At 41.3% G+C, this 19,906-nt stretch overlaps 2 protein-coding genes across 4 annotated transcripts in view; one reads left to right on the top strand and one right to left on the bottom strand.

The window, feature by feature from the left end:
- Positions 1-7,065, bottom strand: part of LOC124268606 (transport and Golgi organization 2 homolog) — a 125,067-nt gene extending 118,002 nt beyond the window's left edge. For 2 of the 3 annotated variants that reach the window (XM_046703607.1, XM_046703602.1), the window contains exons 1-5: positions 6,867-7,054; positions 6,787-6,810; positions 5,963-6,124; positions 5,420-5,536; positions 4,837-4,957 (exon numbers count right to left, since the gene is read on the bottom strand). In XM_046703607.1, coding sequence (XP_046559563.1) covers positions 4,837-4,957; positions 5,420-5,536; positions 5,963-6,104 — 380 coding nt within the window. In that variant the 5' untranslated portion in view covers positions 6,105-6,124; positions 6,787-6,810; positions 6,867-7,054. Of the gene's footprint in view, positions 1-4,836; positions 4,958-5,419; positions 5,537-5,962; positions 6,125-6,786; positions 6,811-6,866 lie in introns of all 3 variants that reach the window. The other variant, XM_046703608.1, reaches the window with a different exon arrangement.
- A 323-nt stretch (positions 7,066-7,388) lies between these two features.
- Positions 7,389-19,010, top strand: LOC124268610 (thioredoxin reductase 2, mitochondrial-like). Its single transcript, XM_046703611.1, has 13 exons — positions 7,389-7,576; positions 9,560-9,631; positions 10,437-10,493; positions 11,124-11,268; positions 12,020-12,094; positions 12,582-12,660; positions 13,498-13,560; positions 15,772-15,842; positions 16,231-16,250; positions 16,665-16,756; positions 17,191-17,362; positions 18,323-18,468; positions 18,741-19,010. The coding sequence occupies exons 1-13, from the start codon at positions 7,465-7,467 to the stop codon at positions 19,008-19,010; spliced, it is 1,374 nt and encodes a 457-aa protein (XP_046559567.1). The 5' UTR covers positions 7,389-7,464.
- Positions 19,011-19,906: the final 896 nt, after the last annotated feature.

Below are 19,906 nucleotides of genomic sequence, written 5' to 3'. Positions count from 1 at the left end.
TGGCGGCGGGAACGCGTACGCGTTGAGTCCTTCCCACGATATGCTTAGTGCATCCGTTGCCCGTGCTAGTGGGTCTGGAACTGGCGATATGAATGTTGTCAGTTGATTGTTGAATCGAGTGGCAAATAGGTCTATGACTGGAGCATCCATTCTGTCGGCGATGGTAGGTGTGGCCGAGAGAGAGCGTCTGCTATTACATTCTTTGCTCCTGGAATGTGACATGCTCTGACATGTATGTTGAGATTGTCGATTAAATCGAACAATTGAAAACATAGAGTCAATAGGTTCAGGGACCTGGTTGAGCCTTGTTTGTTCACATAAAACGCCACTGTCGAATTGTCTGTGTGAATCATCAACTGAGCATTCTGTAGTAAGTTGCTTCAGTGCATTATGGCGTTTATCACTGCTTGCATCTCTAGCAGATTTATGTGTAATTTGCTCTCTTGATTGCTCCATAGCCCTGATGCCGTCCTGTTGGCGAGATGGACTCCCCAACCTTGTAGTGACACGTCTACGTAGAGATGTGTTTTCAATTCTGGCTCTATTAAGGAGACGCCTACGCAAACATTCGATCTCTTGGTCCACCATAGTAGGTGAGGTTTGACGTGATCCGGTAGACTGAACGGTAGAGAGTCGTCGAGATGCGAATTGATGAGGACTTGTAACGGACGTAATTGTAGTCTGCATCTGACTGTCATGTCTTGAGCTGACGTGAGTAACCCCAACAGGCTCTGCCACTGTCGTAGTGGTAGCGGAGAGAGTAAGGCTTGTGGGATTGACTGTTGGATCTTGATCCATCGGTCCTCCGGTACAATTATACGATTCTGCGCCGTTACAATTCAAATACCTACAAATTGCAGATCTTGCGTAGGTTCTAGGTCCCACTTAAGTAGATTTACTAACCATCCTAGTTGTGTTAGTAGCTTGATGATGAAGTTCAACTGTAGTCTGAGACGCTGTGGATCTGGATCGACTTGTATCCCGTCGTCGAGGTAAAACGCGCTGCGAAGTCCTTGACGATGTAGGTGAACAACCAGGGGTGACTGCCATCGTTGAACTTTATGTAAAAAATCGCCTGACTGCCGTGCCCTCGTCCTTACTTGACAGGGGAGGTCTCTAACCTCATGAAGGCAGCTCAATCATGAAGGTTCAGTTTAACTGGACTGTATGGAGGCTTTGCTCGTTCACTGATATGTTGTTGTCACTTGCAACCTATGTCTTGAACTGTGAACTATGATCGACCTCTGCGTAGGGCGTTGTCCATCGCGGTCCAATCAGAACAAGGCATTTTGATTCTGTAGTGTACCCGCGCTGTGATGTCACCGGTGTAGCAGGAAAAGGAACCTTGTATAATTTAGTGCCGTTGTTGATATTAGATCAATCGTCGGTCTTGTCCGTAACTTCCCGAAGTTACACGAGTGACCACGTGTTTCGAGGGTTAATGGTAAACGCGCGAATCTTTCGGCGCGAATTACCTCGCCCTGTAATATTAATGCTGGGGAGGTTATTTTCCTGGCTGCTGTGAATGTAACTTCAGTCTTGAAGATAATGCCGACTTCCTTATATATAGGCTCAATAAAACTTGCAAGTTGTCAGCTTGTAGACTGCATACATCAATGCAGCGTCATAATTGTAGAATTAAAGCTGAACTTGTTGTACATATTTCTCAGGAATTCGTTGGCGATTACGTGTTTTACTCGCTGTAATAAGGCTGCTGCTCAATTCCGTTATTGAATTGTCTGCAGATCTGCGTAGTGGTCAACTTGGTGTGACTATGGCGCCTTGCATGTAGATAATCGTATCGTAGTCCGGGATTGCATACCTAGCAATATATACCGAAATGGTGATTCCTGTGATTATTTGCGAAACGTCGTTGATGCCCTTGATGTAGGTAGTCGGCCTGAAGATCCTTAATTAGGCTCTTTATCTGTAAATAGTACTTCGCGTAACTATATAACGTTCAAGTTAAAAAGTTAAGTACTGCGACATCTCTGTCTTGTGGATGTCTGTGCGAATACCTTCGCGCAGGCTCGGTAAGGACATATTGTAAATAGCCTGTGTGAATGCCTTCGCGTAGGCTTGTAGACGGCATGTGGCATACAGTTGATAGATACTTGTGTGTAAATCGGCGAGGGGATCGACATGGTGAATAGCCCGACGAACTGTAGGGTGACCTGTAGTTTCGCTAAGGTCCTAATGAATCCCTCGACACACTATAGGACGAAGATGTCTTGAATGGACAGACGAGTGGCTTCTATAGGGAGACCTTCGTGGAGACTTCCTTGGCGAACGATGGTGGCTTCGTAAGCTCTCGGTGAATCCCTTATAGATCTTCTGAATGAAGATGACTTGGAGCCACTTAACCTTCGTGAAGGCCTTCTTGAAGGTATCGAGTCAGAGTCCGAATCATTAGATAGGAGTTTGCTTCGCGAACGACCTCTGTGTTCTTCAGGGTCTGAGCTCGGTGAAGCACTCCTCCTCCGTGAAGCCTTTCGCTGATGGTGAGGATCTGGGTCCTTCGTGGAGGGGACTGGGGCGTCCTTCGCGAAGGCTTCGATACGGGCTGGGTTGCCCTTCGTGGAGGCGCGTCTGTGGGCTCTGGGGCCCTAAGCGAAGTCAAGCAAACGGGATCTGGGGCCCTACAAGACTGTAAGTGGGTTGGGCTCTGGGGCCCGCGGCTCTGAGGCCTCTGTAAACCGTATCGATCTTCCATCAACATCATAATCTGGCTGACCAGGTCGTCTGGGACGGTCTGCGCTGATGTAGCCGCTGCCCTCTGTATGGTTGCGACGGGACCCTCAGGTAGATTCTCTGCCGTCAGTGTAGGCATCTCTAGCTGCGTGTTGATCTGCGCTGAGGATAGGTAGCCGATACTGGTCGCTTCTTATGCCGTATATCTGGAATGATGATCGGTAGATCGTCATCATATAAGCCCAATTCTGAAACAGGAAGAATGTCAGATGAAAAATTGTTAGTAGTCTTCGTAGGTTTCACTTTCGACGAAGATGTAGCCCTGGGGGTGCGGAGCGTACGTTGTGACGACGTAGAAGCTCTCCTGGTCTTAGACTGGGACGACGGGATGTCCTGGGATGCAGGTCGCTTCTTGGAGATAGCGGACTGCTTCCCACGCGGAACACCAGACGGTAGGGGGTCATCCGCCAACAGTTGACATGGTATATCAGACTCTGATCTATTAGCCATGACTGAAGACTGTTTCCGTAATCTATCTGCTGCGCGTCTCAAGACGCAAATAAATATTTATCAAAGGCAGAATTAGATAATTTAATACAATGATTGCAACGTGAAACAGTAGAGCATGGCGTAATTCAACTAGGGCATATTAAATGCGGATCAGCAGCAGAGAAACGTAATTTACAAACAGTGCAGATTTTCATTAACGCAATCTACTGAGCAAACACGGCGAACCGTGAATAAAACAGTAGAAACACGAATAAATATCAATGCATCATGTATAAGGATACTAGTTACACCTCTGTAGATGATTATAAGAGGTAAACAACTAAATATAGATAAAGGATATAATGTGTAAGGAGACACAGGCGCTCTCACGTCCTGCTCACTCGGCGAAGAAGGAGAGAGTGAGGCACATGGCAGGAGGTGGCGCCCTCGTTCCTGCGCTTTTGAGGGGACAGATAACTCGTGGTGAGTACTAATTAGTGATTTTACATTGAAGGGAACTTCAATTGGGAGATACAAGTGTTCCACTGTGTTTGCAAGGAGAAGAAGACAAGCAAGTAGCATGAGTCAGGATAAGAAAAAATATATAACATCAACTATGGTACATACTACCGGGGCACAATGATATAACAACTATGGTATATACTACTGGGGCACAATGATATAACAACAACTATGGTACATGATAATACACAACCAGCAATGGGGCACTCTATAAGGGCATGATAATACACAACCAGCAATGGGGCACTCTATAGTGGCATGATAATACACAACCAGCAATGGGGCACTCTATAGGGGCATGATAATACACAACCAGCAATGGGGCACGATAATACACAACCAGCAATGGGGCACTCTATAGGGGCATCTGATACACAACCAGCAATGGGGCACCCTATAGGGTAATGATAATACACAACCAGCAATGGGGCACTCTATAGGGGCATCATAATACACAACCAGCAATGGGGCACTCTATAAGGGCATGATAATACACAACCAGCAATGGGGCTCTCTATAGGGGCATGATAATACACAACTAGCAATGGGGCTCTCTATAGGGGGCTCTCTATAGGGGCATGATAATACACAACCAGCAATAGGGCACTCTATAGGGGCATGATAATACACAACCAGCAATGGGGCTCTCTATAGGGGCATGATAATACAAAACCAGCAATGGGGCACTCTATAGGGGCATCATAATACACAACCAGCAATGGGGCACTCTATAGGGGCATGTTAATACACAACCAGCAATGGGACAGTCTATAGGGGCATCATAATACACAACCAGCAATGGGGCACTCTATAGGGGCATGATAATACACAACCAGCAATAGGGCACTCTATAGAGGCATCATAATACACGACCAGCAATGGGGCTCTCTATAGGGGCATCATAATACAGAACCAGCAATGGGGCACTCTATAGGGGCATCATAATACACAACCAGCAATGGGGCTGTCTATAGGGGCATGATAACACACAACCAGCAATGGGGCACTCTATAGGGGCATGATAATACACAACCAGCAATGGGGCACTCTATAAGGGCATGATAATACACAACCAGCAATGGGGCACCCTATAGGGGCATGATAATACACAACCAGCATGCCAAGTGTACTCACCCTGCTTCTAGGAGAACAAGGTGGAATCCATTGTACTCAGAGGTGACTACGTCTGCAGACAGGTTTTGCAGAAAAGTCTCGGCACTTGTGTTTGATGCTATGAAATCCCTGGCCAAGAAACCTGAAGTAAAAGTCTTTGTTCATTTGAATAGTTAGTAAGACTGATTTCATGAAGCTTCTTGCAATTTTCTACCAAGAATGACAGGGTTGACAGAACAACATAATGTAAGCATGTGGGGAGTAGAATCTGAGTGTTTGGGGTAACGAACTCCCACTTTCACTGAAAGCACCTACTCTTCTTTGTGCAACATGTGTTTTATGATGTGTAATCCCAGTAACTGACACACATATTTGTCTCGAAATGATCTGGTATAGTGTGAAGATAATAGTACATAATTTGGTGTAACAGGGTTGACAGTGGTCTGAAAGAGTCTTGTCATAATGGCCTACTAAAATTATTTAGGAAATGCATTACAAATCTGTAGAATCCCTCAAAATTCTGCAGAAATTCACAAAATACCCATTATCATGTAAGTCCTGGTATATTTTAATGGACGTAAGTATAGCATTTGACAAGTGTTACCTCTTCCTTTCCTGTTTGGGAGGTTTTCTCCAAGGATGTTGAGGAGAACTCCTATCTTGCCCTGTTTGTTGATCCCCATCCAAGTTCCACCCTCTCTGCCTGGTTCCTGGTCCAAACCTGCTCAACAACAACACAAGCCAGCTCAGTGGTAAGGCATGTTCCTCGGATTTTACAGAGTTTAACTGCTAGGAATGAAATACTTCAACATGCTTAAAACAAGCATCAACTTTGAACTTTTGTCTGTAGAATATCTGTGTGATCCATGATGCTGAAAGATGCTCAGATGGCATTCTATTAGTCTGTCACATTGACTCTGAAACAAATACATCCAAGAACGCCCATGCAAGTCTAAAATATGTGGCAAATCTTGATTACCACAGTTTCGGAAAATGAAGACAGTCTCTGGGTTCCTTTTCATCATATTTTATTATTATAATTTATGAATCATTTTTTTCCTGTAAAATATGTTGATTTCACGTATGTTAGATGTTATTCCAACATTCTATTTTGATTGGCAGAATTGTCCTAATTGAGAAATCTTACTACTCAGGCAGTTGTCATTCTCCCCCCAGTACGCTGCTGTAGACGTAGGTCGTGCCCAGTACTCATCTCGGTTGTTGGCAAGAACTAGGCGGTAGGTACCACATTCACCTTTATCATTCAGTTGAAAGAACAAGATACACATCTTGGCTGTATACCAGATACCTGTTGTTTTGTATAAATTAAGAATGTATTATATACACATGGCCATTGTCACAGCAACAGACAGGCAGAAGGACAAGGGTGTAACTATTAAGATGGTGTGGTACTTATTATCATACTTATATATCACACTTATATATCATACTTATATATCAAAGTTCTATATCATACTTATATATCATACTTACATATCACACTTACATATCATACTTATATATCATACTTACATATCACACTTATATATCATACTTATATATCACACTTATATATCACACTTATTGCTGACCATATGAATTTACAACACTTCCTTTACTTTTTTATACATCTGAAACTTGTCAGCCATTTAGTACACATTTTCCAAACATGGAATATGTTTAAAGAAAATTTGCCAGGAAACAAAACACAAAGTCATGGTGCCTAAATCTTCAATTTTGCAGAACACAGCAGGTGAAGCTCAATGCTAAGTCACGTGATACCAAAACTATGTTATATAATTGTCGCTAATATTGATTGTAAGAATGTCCGCTCTCAAAACATCGTCTGCCCATAATGACGATGAAAGATGACCACAGATGAAAACGGATTTGCTTGTGAAAGGCTCATAGCAGTAGATACCATATAATAAAATATGTTATGCTCTCTGACACAATATTATTTGAGTGTACCTTTAACTGCATCGACCAGTGTACCCTGATCCGAGGACTGCGCCGGCTTTAAAAAGATTTGATCCGATTGTGAATTGCACAACGCTTGTGTTCAAAGCTGCAACAGTGATTATTCTGCAAATAAGCGACAACAAAAACTAAACAGTAATTCACGCAGGTACCATCAAGTTCAACTACTGACTTCGTGGACAGAAGGGAACAGCTGTCGATTCCCGTCAACCTGTAGCATGTGTGATTTGACTTTTAATGACAAATTCGTTCTGCGACTGCATGTGAGCGGAAGTTTACATCGATTATTTCAAAATACAAAACTTGTAGGATTCGAAATCAGTTGGATTTATTATCATGCATATTCCTGGTCATCAAAGTATATTCTAACGATATTTTATTCATAATTGGTCAATAGAAAATATCTCAGTTAATGTATTTAAGAAGGCGAACTGTATTTCACTTCAAATTGTATTTCGTATTTTCAATGAGACAAAATTTAGAATATACTTATAGGGGTAAATTAGTGTGTGTAAAAGGTATGTCACCAATTTTATTAAAGCCTTCCTTAAAACTAAGCATTTTGTAAAACTGGGATTGTTAGTCAATATATATGTAATATCAATTTCATAGGAGTTGACTTAAGTCGGTATTTGTTTTATCTTACGTATTTGCCGATTCGTCAATCTTATGTCTCCCTCAGACCTGCTCAAAATGGCAGCCCCCGTTTGGGCAAGGGCAAATTCTGAATGTTTACGGAAAATAAAAAGGACGTTGAGCAGCCACTTTAGATTATTTTCTGGTAGTAACTGCAGTTTCTAAACAAGACTTTCCTTATCGTATATTGTCTGTAACTGTCATACACTGACATTGTGTTTCCATGGTGTTCAACATTATGCTTGTCAAGATTTTATCGGAGACCATATACTGGTCTCTGATTTTATCCACTATTTGTCTTTCTGTCAGTTCTGATCATTTTGTGAAAACGAACCTCGACTACTGACAAATGTGGATAAGACTGTCTGGCATCCCTGTTAATGTCTTGAAGTCTGGATTATTTAATTGACCTAATGAAAATGTGACATATAAACAGAGACCATATACATAAAGAAAACTTAAAATGTTTTATGCTCCCTGCTGACTTGTCAAGGAATATATCATTTGTTATTGGGGAGATTGAGGAATAGCATCAAAACAGTAAATTTACTGATGCTATTGTACTTTCCGACGTCTGCTAAACAACATAACTACAAGGAAAACCAAGTTTATGGATAGTCAACTAATAAGAGAGAGATCCCCTGGAATTCTCATATATATCGGATTATGCTTACCCAAACCTTTCACCTTGCAAATTTGTATATCTGTATAAATGTGTATGTACAATGATGTACTACAGTTTACAGCAATTACATGTACCCGGTACTTCTTATTTTGGGAAGAAAAGTGGAGTTCAGTTAATGTACTTAAAACAGTGATGACCTTACTTTTTCATGCAATTAGTGCTCCCTTCTTGATATCCATGTTTATTCACTTGATGCTCATTTAATGACTTTATTACAATTATTAGTTGCCGGTGGAAGCCCTCATATTACTATAACTATGCAGAATAACTTCATGAGTGTATCAATTATATATAGTGAAAAATGTGTTTTCAGCTGATTTCTAGATTCCGGCCTAGTTTATAATAATATATGATAATAATCCACTTGTTAAGCGACATTTTCCACACATTAGTATGCTCAAAACACTGGAAAATAAGAGAAAGACAAAGCTTTTAGTTTAAAGGATAGGCGAGACGAAACAGATGACTCTTTAGTGCGGTCTTGAAAGATGAAAAGTCATGGCAGTTTTCAGCTCTAAGGGCACAGAATAGGAAGTATAACTGTAATGGTAAATCATCATCTCTAGTGATACTTGATCTCAAACTTAACATTTTATTGACCAAGTTTGTTATCATCTGTTCGTACTCAGTGGTTGATTACTGTGTGTAATAATGATGTTCACCTACAGCTTGATGCTTTAAGTCTTGTATACAAATCCCATGGTATGATAGACAACTTCTCATTCTTCGATCATCCGATAGGTGTCACTTTTGGTAGCATAGCAAGAAGTTAAAAAAACATAGCATTACTTCATTATCATAAGGTGTCTATATCACTGAAGATAATATTTTGTTCTACTTGAAAGCAATCTAGGAATGTTAACACCCAATAAGGAACTTATTACATGTTATTTACGCCTTTGGTATTCTGATATTCCATTCTGGATATGGAATTATGGTATTTAAAGCATATAAAGACTTCTTGAAAAATGCTTGTGTCTATGTATAGTTTGCAGTTTGGGATAAGATGAGTGAGGGTGTTATATACCATACATTTGTTACACCATGCACTGGTAGTTTCGATTCAAACACAGTCAGTTCTGGATAGTGTGAACAGAAATATTAATTCAGTTTGGAACTCATGTTACAGTTGACTTCACCTTAAAGATCAGATTTGGTCTTCAGCAACCCATACTTGTCGTAAGAGGCGACTAACAGGATAAGGTGGCCAGACTCACTGGTTGACACCTGTCATCATATCCCAATTGTGTAAATTGATGTTTATGATGTCCATGATTGTCTGGTCCAGACTCGAGTATTTACAGACCGATATATATAGCTGGAAAATTCCTGAGTGTTAAAGAACAAACAAACAACACAAATACAATTGAATCATTTTTAGGAATTCAAACACTCTCATCAGATACTCAGTGTTTGTTATTTGTATCCATTTGTAATTTTCAGCTCCCGCCAGTGAGAAGTATGACCTTGTTGTGGTTGGAGGCGGCAGTGGAGGGCTCGCTTGTTCCAAAGAAGGTAAAAATGTTTGATGTATATTTGTAGCTCCTGTGACTACATCATGGTAAATTGTCAACAAGATACCACAATATTGTGTGATGCTTTGCTTGGAGCTTCAATTATTTTCTCACTTTCACTCAGCGAATTGTTTGTCTGTTATTGAAACAGTATTTTATGGGGTAGTTTGAAGTCCATGCAGCCTATGGCTGATGTATCATGTTCAGTTTTATGTGTTGTTCAATATGCATACATTAAACAAATCTGTTGTCATTTGGAGCTATAGTTGGGCATGTCTTATGTGCCTCAGCATGAATGAAGTTGATCTGAGTTCACATTCGGATACTAATACTTAGCTTCAGGTGAGCTTTTTCAACACTTCATGGCTCCATCTTCTCAATGTTTCTAAGTTAAAGAGGGTGACGTGCGAGTGTAACATCACATTGTTGCTCAGACTGTCAACCACTTATGTCTTATTACTTTCTAACATTAATATTGCTGACTTCCTAAAGATTTCAGTCACTCTATCATTTGTCACTCACCTCACTCACTCACCTTAACCTCACTCACTCACCTCACCTCACCTCACAACCAATCTTTCACCTTAACCTCACTCACCTCACCACATCTCACCTAATTTCACCACACCTCAACTCATCACACCTCACCTCACCACTCCACACCTCACCTCACCACACCACACCTCAAGCCTCGCCTTGCGTTGCCTCACCTCACCTCACCATGCCTCACCTCATCTCATCACACCACACCTCACCTCACCTCACCTCACCTCACCACCTCACTCACTATTTCTCTTTGTTTTCAGCCGCTGGTTTGGGGAAGAAGGTTGCAGTCCTGGACTATGTCATTCCATCTCCGAGAGGTAAAACATTTTTGTGATTGTGTCAGGAAGTAATATTATTACCTTCAGTTGTCATTCCATTGACTTTACATGTTTCAAAACTCAGATGAAATTCAAAATTGATATGTCATGTTTCCACCATGCAATTCCCATTTAGATGCTCACTCAGTTTTCTGCTCACATACCATTGCTTCATCACTGGATTATTCTGTATAACCATCCATTCATAAATTTTTCATCTAGCTACCATCCTTTCTTTAGCCTTCAAAGATTGTTTTTCCCAAACAAATGATCATATCCTGGGATGCAGTTTGTTTTTTCACCTTCGTCTTGTCTTGTTGTGCACCAAAGTTACCATCTACCCTGTGATGAAGGTTGTGGTCACTTCACCTTGACCTTGACCTTGACCAAGATTTCGAGGTGTCATTGTTTAACTGACCTTTGATAATTTCAAATCCAGAAATCACATCTGCATTCTACATGACAGTGTTCCTGTGGTTTTATTATCAATTTGGTAAATGTGGAATAACTTAAATGTTGGTGACTACAGGCAAAGCCTTTTATAACATCTTCCAATACGGGAACATTAGCATGATAAAGGTTAATTTCTTTTGTTCCATGATGGAGATTATTTATTGTTGGTGACTGCAGGCACCAAGTGGGGTCTTGGAGGAACATGTGTTAATGTCGGCTGTATCCCGAAGAAGCTGATGCACCAGGCCGCCTTGTTGGGACATGCCATCAGTGACGCTCGGGCATACGGCTGGGAGGTGCCGCTGGACATTCAGCACTCATGGTGAGTCTTGCACTTTCTGGGAGATGTCATCAGTGATTCGGGCATATGGCTGGGAGGTTCCACCAGACATTCAGCACTCATGGTGAATCTTGCTCTGTCTGAGACAGGTCATCATTGATGCTCGGGCACAGGGTAGGGAGGTTCCGTCAAACATTCAGCACTCATGGTGAATCTTGCTCTGTCTGAGACAGGTCATCATTGATACTCGGGCATAGGGTGGGGAGGTTCCGTCAGACATTCAGCACTCATGGTGAGTCTTGCTCTGTCTGAGACAGGTCATCATTGATACTCGGGCACAGGGTAGGGAGGTTCCACCAGACATTCAGCACTCATGGTGAGTCTTGCTCTGTCTGAGACAGGTCATCATTGATACTCGGGCACAGGGTAGGGAGGTTCCGTCAAACATTCAGCACTCATGGTGAGTCTTGCACAGAGATATCTCAAAGCATGTTTGTTTTAGCCAGTTTCTGAATTTGACGTAGCCCATTTGTTGAGAAAATGGTGGGGTGGACAATGTTGAAGTGTATATCCCATCAACTGGGTGTGTGAGCACAGCCTGAAGTGATACAGCTCTTAAAACTTGTGACCTCTTTGAAACCCAGTTATCTTGCTCACAAACCTCTCAACGATTCAAGCAAATATGAATTCCAAAATTTGATCATAGCTTTCTCACATGCGTAGGAGACACAAATCTGAGTAGTAGTCATGTGAACTGGTTGTTGTACACGTTGATCTGTGTCTTTACCTGCAGGCAAGGCATGTGTGATGCTGTGCAGAGCTACGTCAAGTCTCTCAACTGGGGCCATCGGGTACAGCTTCAAGACAAGTCAGTATATCTTCCATTATCAACTTCTGGAACCAACAAAATGGAAAAATAATTGTTTTATATCTTGATCCACTCACTGAAAACATATTTTTGTCATTGAACAGAAATATATCCAAGTCATTTGGGTATCAGAGGATCCCCAGGGAAGTGGTTGTTGCATTCCATATTGGTCATAGGATGCATGTCTGTATATGGTCACTGACCTGGTTGATTGAATGTTACCAATGACATGGATCATTGTTCCTCATATTCATCACTGGATCAGCTGGTCAAGACTCAGTTATTTGTATTCTCAGCTGGAATAATACTGAGTGCGGCATTAAATGACAAACACACATGTATACACACAAAACTATAAGCTGGGTAGTCACGACCAGGCTCTTTATAGGACCCTGCTGGCACGTGACTTAGTGTCAGAAATATACTTTAGATGAAAATAAGAGCTAGACATGCCTTTGGAAGTGACAACCTTGTTGTTTTCTTCCAGGAATGTAACATATCTCAATGCATACGGAACCTTACTGGATAAACACACCATCGAGGCCGTGGACACCAAAGGGAAAGAGGTTAGTTCATTTTGAGATGAAGAAAATGTGCTAGCTTATGATGTCCCTAAAATTTGATCACAGAATTCCTATACTGGTTTTTAACATGGGTGTCATGGCAGCCATATTGAAAATGTTTCATGTTGTTCACCTCACTTATGTTTGTTCAGTGCAACAGAAACATCTTCTCCTCAGACACCGGTGAAACTTTTCATGCATTGTTCCCTTGAAGGATGACACCACACTTTTAAAGAGTTTCATTTTAATGGCCACTACAGCCATATTGAACAAAACGTTTTTTCAGCCGTTACTTTGGCATTTCAGTTCAAAATGACATTGGGGCAGTGGGATAGCCTAATGGTTAAAGCATTCGCTCATGGGTACACCCACCCACCAAACCCACCAGCGTGGTATCTCAGTGGGCTAGCACTATAAAACCAGATTAAGTCTGGGCTAGTACAAGCAGCCACACCTACACACGAATGCACATCATCATATGAGCGAAGTACGACGTTAAACCCCATTTCACCTCACCTCACCTCACCTACTCACTCCACTTATTCACTCTCACTCACTCACTCACTGTTTTCTTTATGTGTCGTGTGAGCTACAGAGCGTGTAGCTATATTTAGAAGCACCTCTTTCTTATTCTGAACACTGTGGCAGTTCTGTATTGTCTATGGTGGAGCTGCAAATTTAGATTCTGTCTTTTAGAACTTTGCCTGTATATAGTCTCTACGACGAGGCTGATGAGCCATCTCATATTCACCGCCATATAAAATGTTATTAAGTTGTACTGCATACATTGTAACACACAGCAGGAAAAGAATGTTGACCATCTTGTGTGTTTAATGACAGAAAGTGGTGGAAGCAGACAACATTGTGATAGCAGTGGGAGGCCGACCTTTTCTCCCAGCTGAGGTAGGTCATGTAACTCTCATCTCACCTCGTTCACATATAGTGCTGTCAAGTCTTGTACATAAACTAACGCTAAACATACTCCCCAAAACACATATTTCATCCTTCCTAAATTCACTATTAGGGACCGTTCACAATTTATGGCTAGGGGGGTGATGATGATTTTCATGGAGAAGCCTGTGCGATGTGAATGATCCCCTATAGTTTATGTACAAAGTAAGTGTATGGTTGGTACAAAATCAATGGCTCCCACTCCCTTCCCATAGTTTTTAAACATAATTTTTAAATATTTCTATGTACAAAATTGCTGCCCCCACCCCTAGTACATGCGTAGAAAATTGATGACCCCCCCTACCTCCCCAGAACAAAATGGGTGACCCCCATTAAAATCATCATCATCACCCCCACCCCCCAGTCCCTTAGTCCTGATGTGAATAAGAACTGAATTGTTAACTTTAATGAAATTGACAAATTTCTAAAATGCCATTGTGTATTCATAACAGTTTTGTAGTGTTTGACATAATCAATCGCATTCCGTTTTGGGTTATATGGTTTTGTGTTTACCCAATTTGCATACAACTGGACATGCGCAGTCTGTACGCTGAAACTGTTTTGAAAATAAAAAGGTCTACACGTGATGTGGAGAAGCAGCAAGCAACCCGCCTCGTGTCTTGAGTGTTTGGTGTTATTGGAAGTCAGCTTAAATGCGAACTGGAGACAGACAGTACAAGTTTGTTCTTTATTGCCATGTCAAGACCACATTCACAAGAGTTCAGTGAGGATTTTGCTTGGCTCATGTTCTGCTTCAAACACATTTTTCATGAAACTAATTTTTTATCATCAAGGGAAGTGATAGGCTATAGTCTGTCAACTGAACTTTTGGCACCCTGTTTTTCACAATTTACCTTTTAACCAATAATGGCTTCAAAATGTTTTTAGGCATACGCTCTTTATATATTATGACCTATCTAAGGTTTAAATTTCATAATTTTATGTCAAATATTAAAGCTTCTTATTAAGAAGCCATCTTATAAAAATATGAAAAATAAAAGTAGTTATACAATGGAGTAAAATGATACGATGGAACGGCAAACAACATGTTGTGACACACATGCATCTTGTTTGCATTGTTACGCCTGCAAGCAAATCTAAAGGGACTGTATAATCATCACAAATCCATTTTAAACAAGTAGATTTATTGAAGTCTTTAAATACTGGTTGCTCAATTTCTTGTATCAAGATCCAAATTTGAGCAACAGCGTGCATATGGTATGCTTTGATACATTGATGTCATGGTCTTCTTTTGAACAATATTTTCTTCAGTTTGCTTGACGATATGGACTCACTGGATCGATCTAACCGACGCATGACGTCCCTCACAACCCTTCTATCTAATTTCTTCAAGTTATCTTTTCTTTGCATGTTTTGAGACGGTCCCCAATTTAGCTGCCATGTCATCGTCAATATCTGAAATAGTGTCATGGGAGATAACTCTTTGCTATGTTCTTTTGCAGATCTTGGTGGCATTAAGTGTCTTTTGGAGAAACACTCAATTGAAAAAAGAGGGTTTTTTTTGCTTTGCCTTGCGCTTGAAAAAGTTGTAATCTCTTTTGATGATTTACCGGTCATCTTTGTACAACATCGTTTTTACCACAACCTGTGTGTTGACGATCTTTGACATCACTTGAGCGTGCTTATGTAAATACCCATACATGTACAAATCCCGCTGACACACATTTTACAATGATGTTGGCTATTCCATCACGTGCGTTAACCCCTCGTAAAACTCTCCACAGTTTTACAATTATTATATGACAGGTTTAAAGGCAAAATCTTTCATAATCGTTTTAGAATTACTAAAATCGATGTCTTGTTAGGTCACAGTACACAATTACCATACGAACAGAGTAGCGTTTTAATATATTCAGGAGTTTTATGTAAATTGTGAAAAACAGGGTGCCAAAAGTTAAGTTGACGGACTATAAACAAGAATATTTGTCATTGCAACTATAAAAGTATTAACTGACTATTCAGTTATGCTTAATCAAAGACAAAGGAACCATTATGCAGTTTTGGAGTCATTGGTGAAAAATGATTATGACTCTTCAGCTAGCTTAAAACATCATCATCAATTGGAATCATTTGCCGTCTTTATTTGTCATCTATGACAATAAGCAGTTGTGTTCCATGTAGTACACGTCATGTTCTATACAGATACCCGGGGCTGCTGAGTACACTATATCTAGTGATGACATTTTCTGGATGAAGAAACCCCCTGGAAAAACGTAGGTTACAGCAAGGAAACTTTTTTTTATATCTTGGATGTAAAACGGAAGTATGTTTGCGTCTACTCACGCCTCGACATGAAGTGTAGTTGACAGAAAATAGATACGTATAACTTCTTTGAGGGGCATTTTAGAAGTTGGAAGTCAAATGGAACAAGTATATATGGATGACAACTTCTTTAATTCTAGAGCATAACGTTTCGATACAAGTTCTTGTTTCGTTGTCAAGTGTGAATGTTTGTATGTTTATGCGAAGTGATACGATGTCCCCTTTGAAGCAAAAGTAAGGACACTTTTTGACTTGCCACAGCTGCTTTCTAGGGTAACTTGATGCTGCTAGTAATTACGTAGATATGATGTTAGATCAGTGTTTTCTGTTTAATTTCAGGTTAGTTGTTGGAGGTAGTTGTATCCTTTGTCAGACAGACACACAGTTGCACAGGTAGACTGATGACAGTTGTGCATGTTGGTTGATGACAGTTCTACAGACAGTTGGTCATTGACATGTCATCATATCCAGACTGCATTGACTGATGCTCATGATGTCAATCACTGGTCTGTTGGTCCATTTTGATTTGTGACATAGCTTGAATATTTCTACAAGCAGCATTAAACATCTTCATTATCTGCAATATTACCCATCAATATTACCCACCAGTATTACCCACCAATATTACCTACCAATGTTACCCATCAATATTACCCAACAATATTACCTACCAATATTACCCATCAATATTACCCACCAATATTACCAACCAATATTACCCATCAATATTACCCACCAATATTACCCAACAAATGTCCCTGACTCGTGTGCAGACATCGGCATGGAGTGTGGGGGCTTCCTCACCGGCCTGGGTTTCGACACCACCATCATGATCAGGTCCATTCCACTGCGGGGCTTCGACCAGGTTAGTCACTACACTGCTGTAGCATGACCTGGAACTGTCGGCTGTACATGAGACAGTAATGACCATGCACTGTAGCTGTTAATAGATGTGACTGCAGAACACTGCAATATGAACATAGTATACTGAGGCTATTTCCTAGAAAGGCCACATTTTAAAGTGAAACAGTTTCCTGTTAAGGCCACATATTCAGGTAAAACAGTTTTGGTAAGGCCACATATTCTGGGGACACATTGAGGACAGACTGTTTCCTATCAAGGCAACATATTGAGGACAGACTGTTTCCTATTAAGGCAACATATTGAGGAGACACTGTTTCCTGGTAAGGCAACATATTGAGGAGACACTGTTTCCTGGTAAGGCAATATTTTCTTGTGAAGCTGTTTCCTTGCAAGGCGAGGAGAGACTGTTTTATGGATGTGTTCTCTGATTGGCAGCAACTGGCCAACCTGGTAGTTGATTACATGGAGAACAATGGCACCAACTTCTTGAGACAGTGCGTCCCAGAACAGATCCAGAAGAGAGACGATGGCCGACTGTTGGTGACCTACACTGATGGCAAGGGTGTCACGCACAAGGACGTGTTCGACACCATACTCATGGCTGTTGGTCAGTATTACACGTCACCTCTACCGTGTGTGCTGATGGTGGTCTGGTAGCCAGGCTCTTGCACTTGACATGGTATGGTACGCTGATGATTTGGGGTCACTTGATATCAATTACTGGTTCTTGTTGATTTTAGTGATTTCGTTGATAGTGTGTCAGCTCATATCAATCACTGGATTATCTGGTTCAGACTCAGTTTGGGCAGACAGCAATGATATTGCTACAACATTAAAGGAACCAAATTATTATGGAAACCTATGAGAGTACCCCTGTTGAAATATATACTATATTGACTAGATGTGAATTTTCCTGATGCATTATGTTAAATGTAATTTGATATAGTACACCAGGTAATATAGGTACTAGAGCCTCCAAACTCTCCACAACTGAGAGTCAGTGGAACTGAAGACCTACTCTCCACAACTGAGAGTCAGTGGAACTGAAGACCTACTCTCCACATCTGAGAGTCAGTGGAACTGAAGACCTACTTTCCACATCTGAGAGTTGTGGAACTGAAGACCTACTCTCCACATCTGAGAGTCAGTGGAACTGAAGACCTACTCTCCACATCTGAGAGTCCTGGAACTGAAGACCTACTCTCCACATCTGAGAGTCAGTGGAACTGAAGACCTACTTTCCACATCTGAGAGTTGTGGAACTGAAGACCTACTCTCCACATCTGAGAGTCAGTGGAACTGAAGACCTACTTTCCACATCTGAGAGTTGTGGAACTGAAGACCTACTCTCCACATCTGAGAGTCAGTGGAACTGAAGACCTACTCTCCACATCTGAGAGTCAGTGGACCTGAAGACCTACTCTCCACATCTGAGAGTCAGTGGAACTGAAGACCTACTCTCCCCATCTGAGAGTCAGTTGAACTGAAGACCCACTTTAGACCGCTGCATTAGACCTGACCCATGTTCTCTGTATTTGCCACCTGACAACAAAGACAATGCTTTCAGGCAGGCGACCGGAGACACATTCCCTGGGGCTGAATCAGGTGGGCGTGGCACTGGATGAGACCACCAACAAGATCATCGGAGGTCATGGCGGGGACCACGAGAGGACGTCGGTCGACAACATCTATGGCATTGGGGATGTCCTACATGTAAGTTTCTGTCCACAATCTCTCACATGACATTGACTCTGATTGGATGTAAGTTTGTCCTTTCCTTGTGGAGGATGTGGGGTAGCTTAGTGGTTAAAGCATTCGCCTGTATTGCTGAAGGCCCTGGTTCGATTCCAGACATGGTTGCAATGTGTGAAGCCCACTGATGGCCTCTGCCATGATGTTGCTGGAATATTGCTAAAAGCAGCGTTAAACCATTCTCACTCACTCTGTCTTTGTGGATGATTGTTCACTGTGGTCTGTGGTTGTAGGAACGCCCTGAACTAACCCCAGTAGCTATTAAGGCAGGGAAGATGTTGGCGCATCGGCTGTTTGCAGGGAGCTCTGCACAGATGGACTATGACAAGGTGAGTGAGGACATAGTGTATGCAAACCTGTATTACCCGCTAATGTGTCCTGTATACAGGTATATCACCACACTCATACACACTACATGCGTGGAGTTACAACAATATGCCTGTTGTGCAGTAGGATCTACACTACATGCATGGAGTTACAACAATATGCCTGTTGTGCAGTAGGATCTACACTACATTGACTAAATGTGAATTTCTTTAGGCAGTATGCTTAATGTAATGTGATAAAGTAATTCAGGTAAAACATATGTAAATATGATAAGAATCCAAATATGATATATTAAAATGGATTATCAAACCTATCAACAGTTTAGCTCTGTTGTAGCTAGCTACAGTACAACCAGAAATTATTGAGGATTTAAAGATTGTAATTTTTGTATTTTTTTCTCTCATTACTCACGTATTAAATGTGAATATCAGCAGAACATAACTCCAGATTCAAAGACAGGTGAACAGTTAGTATTTTGTCAAGTCACCATGGGCAGCAATGCAGGCTTCAATGCGGCGGGGCATACTACTGATCAAAGAAGTTAGAAAGTCGTGGTCCATGCTGTCCCAAAATCGGACCACCTCTTCTTTCATTTCAGCAATATTTGTCTGATTGATCTTATTGACACTTTCCTTCATAAGTCCTCAAACATTTTCTATTGGATTTAGGTCAGGGCTATAGCTTGGCCAATCTAATAATGTCATATTTTGGGTCCGAAACCAGACCTGTGAATGCTTTGAACGATGTTTTGGGTCGTTGTCCTGCTGGAAAATCAAAACGTTTCCATAGAACACTTGAGCAGATGGAAGTAAATGTCCCTCAAGAATATCTGTGTACCGCTCACTGTTCATATTCCCTTCAAATACACTTAGGGGCGTTGCCCCTAACACAGATATGCCACCCCACACGTTAAATTTCGGACTGTACTTTGGGCGCTGATACAAAGGTTTTCAGTTTGTTTGGTCCAGAATTTCAGTGTATTAGGAAACAGCCACACAGAACTTTCATCTGAGAAAATCACATTGTCCCAGTTAAAATTTCTATGCTGTAAGCACCAGTTCAACCGTCGCTC

This window comes from Haliotis rubra, unplaced genomic scaffold, assembly GCF_003918875.1.
Source record: "Haliotis rubra isolate DU_JTF1 unplaced genomic scaffold, ASM391887v1 Scf1395, whole genome shotgun sequence".
Lineage (NCBI taxonomy): Eukaryota > Metazoa > Mollusca > Gastropoda > Lepetellida > Haliotidae > Haliotis > Haliotis rubra.
The sequence above is the reverse complement of the archived record's forward strand: the minus strand, read 5'-3'. Positions and strand labels throughout refer to the sequence as shown.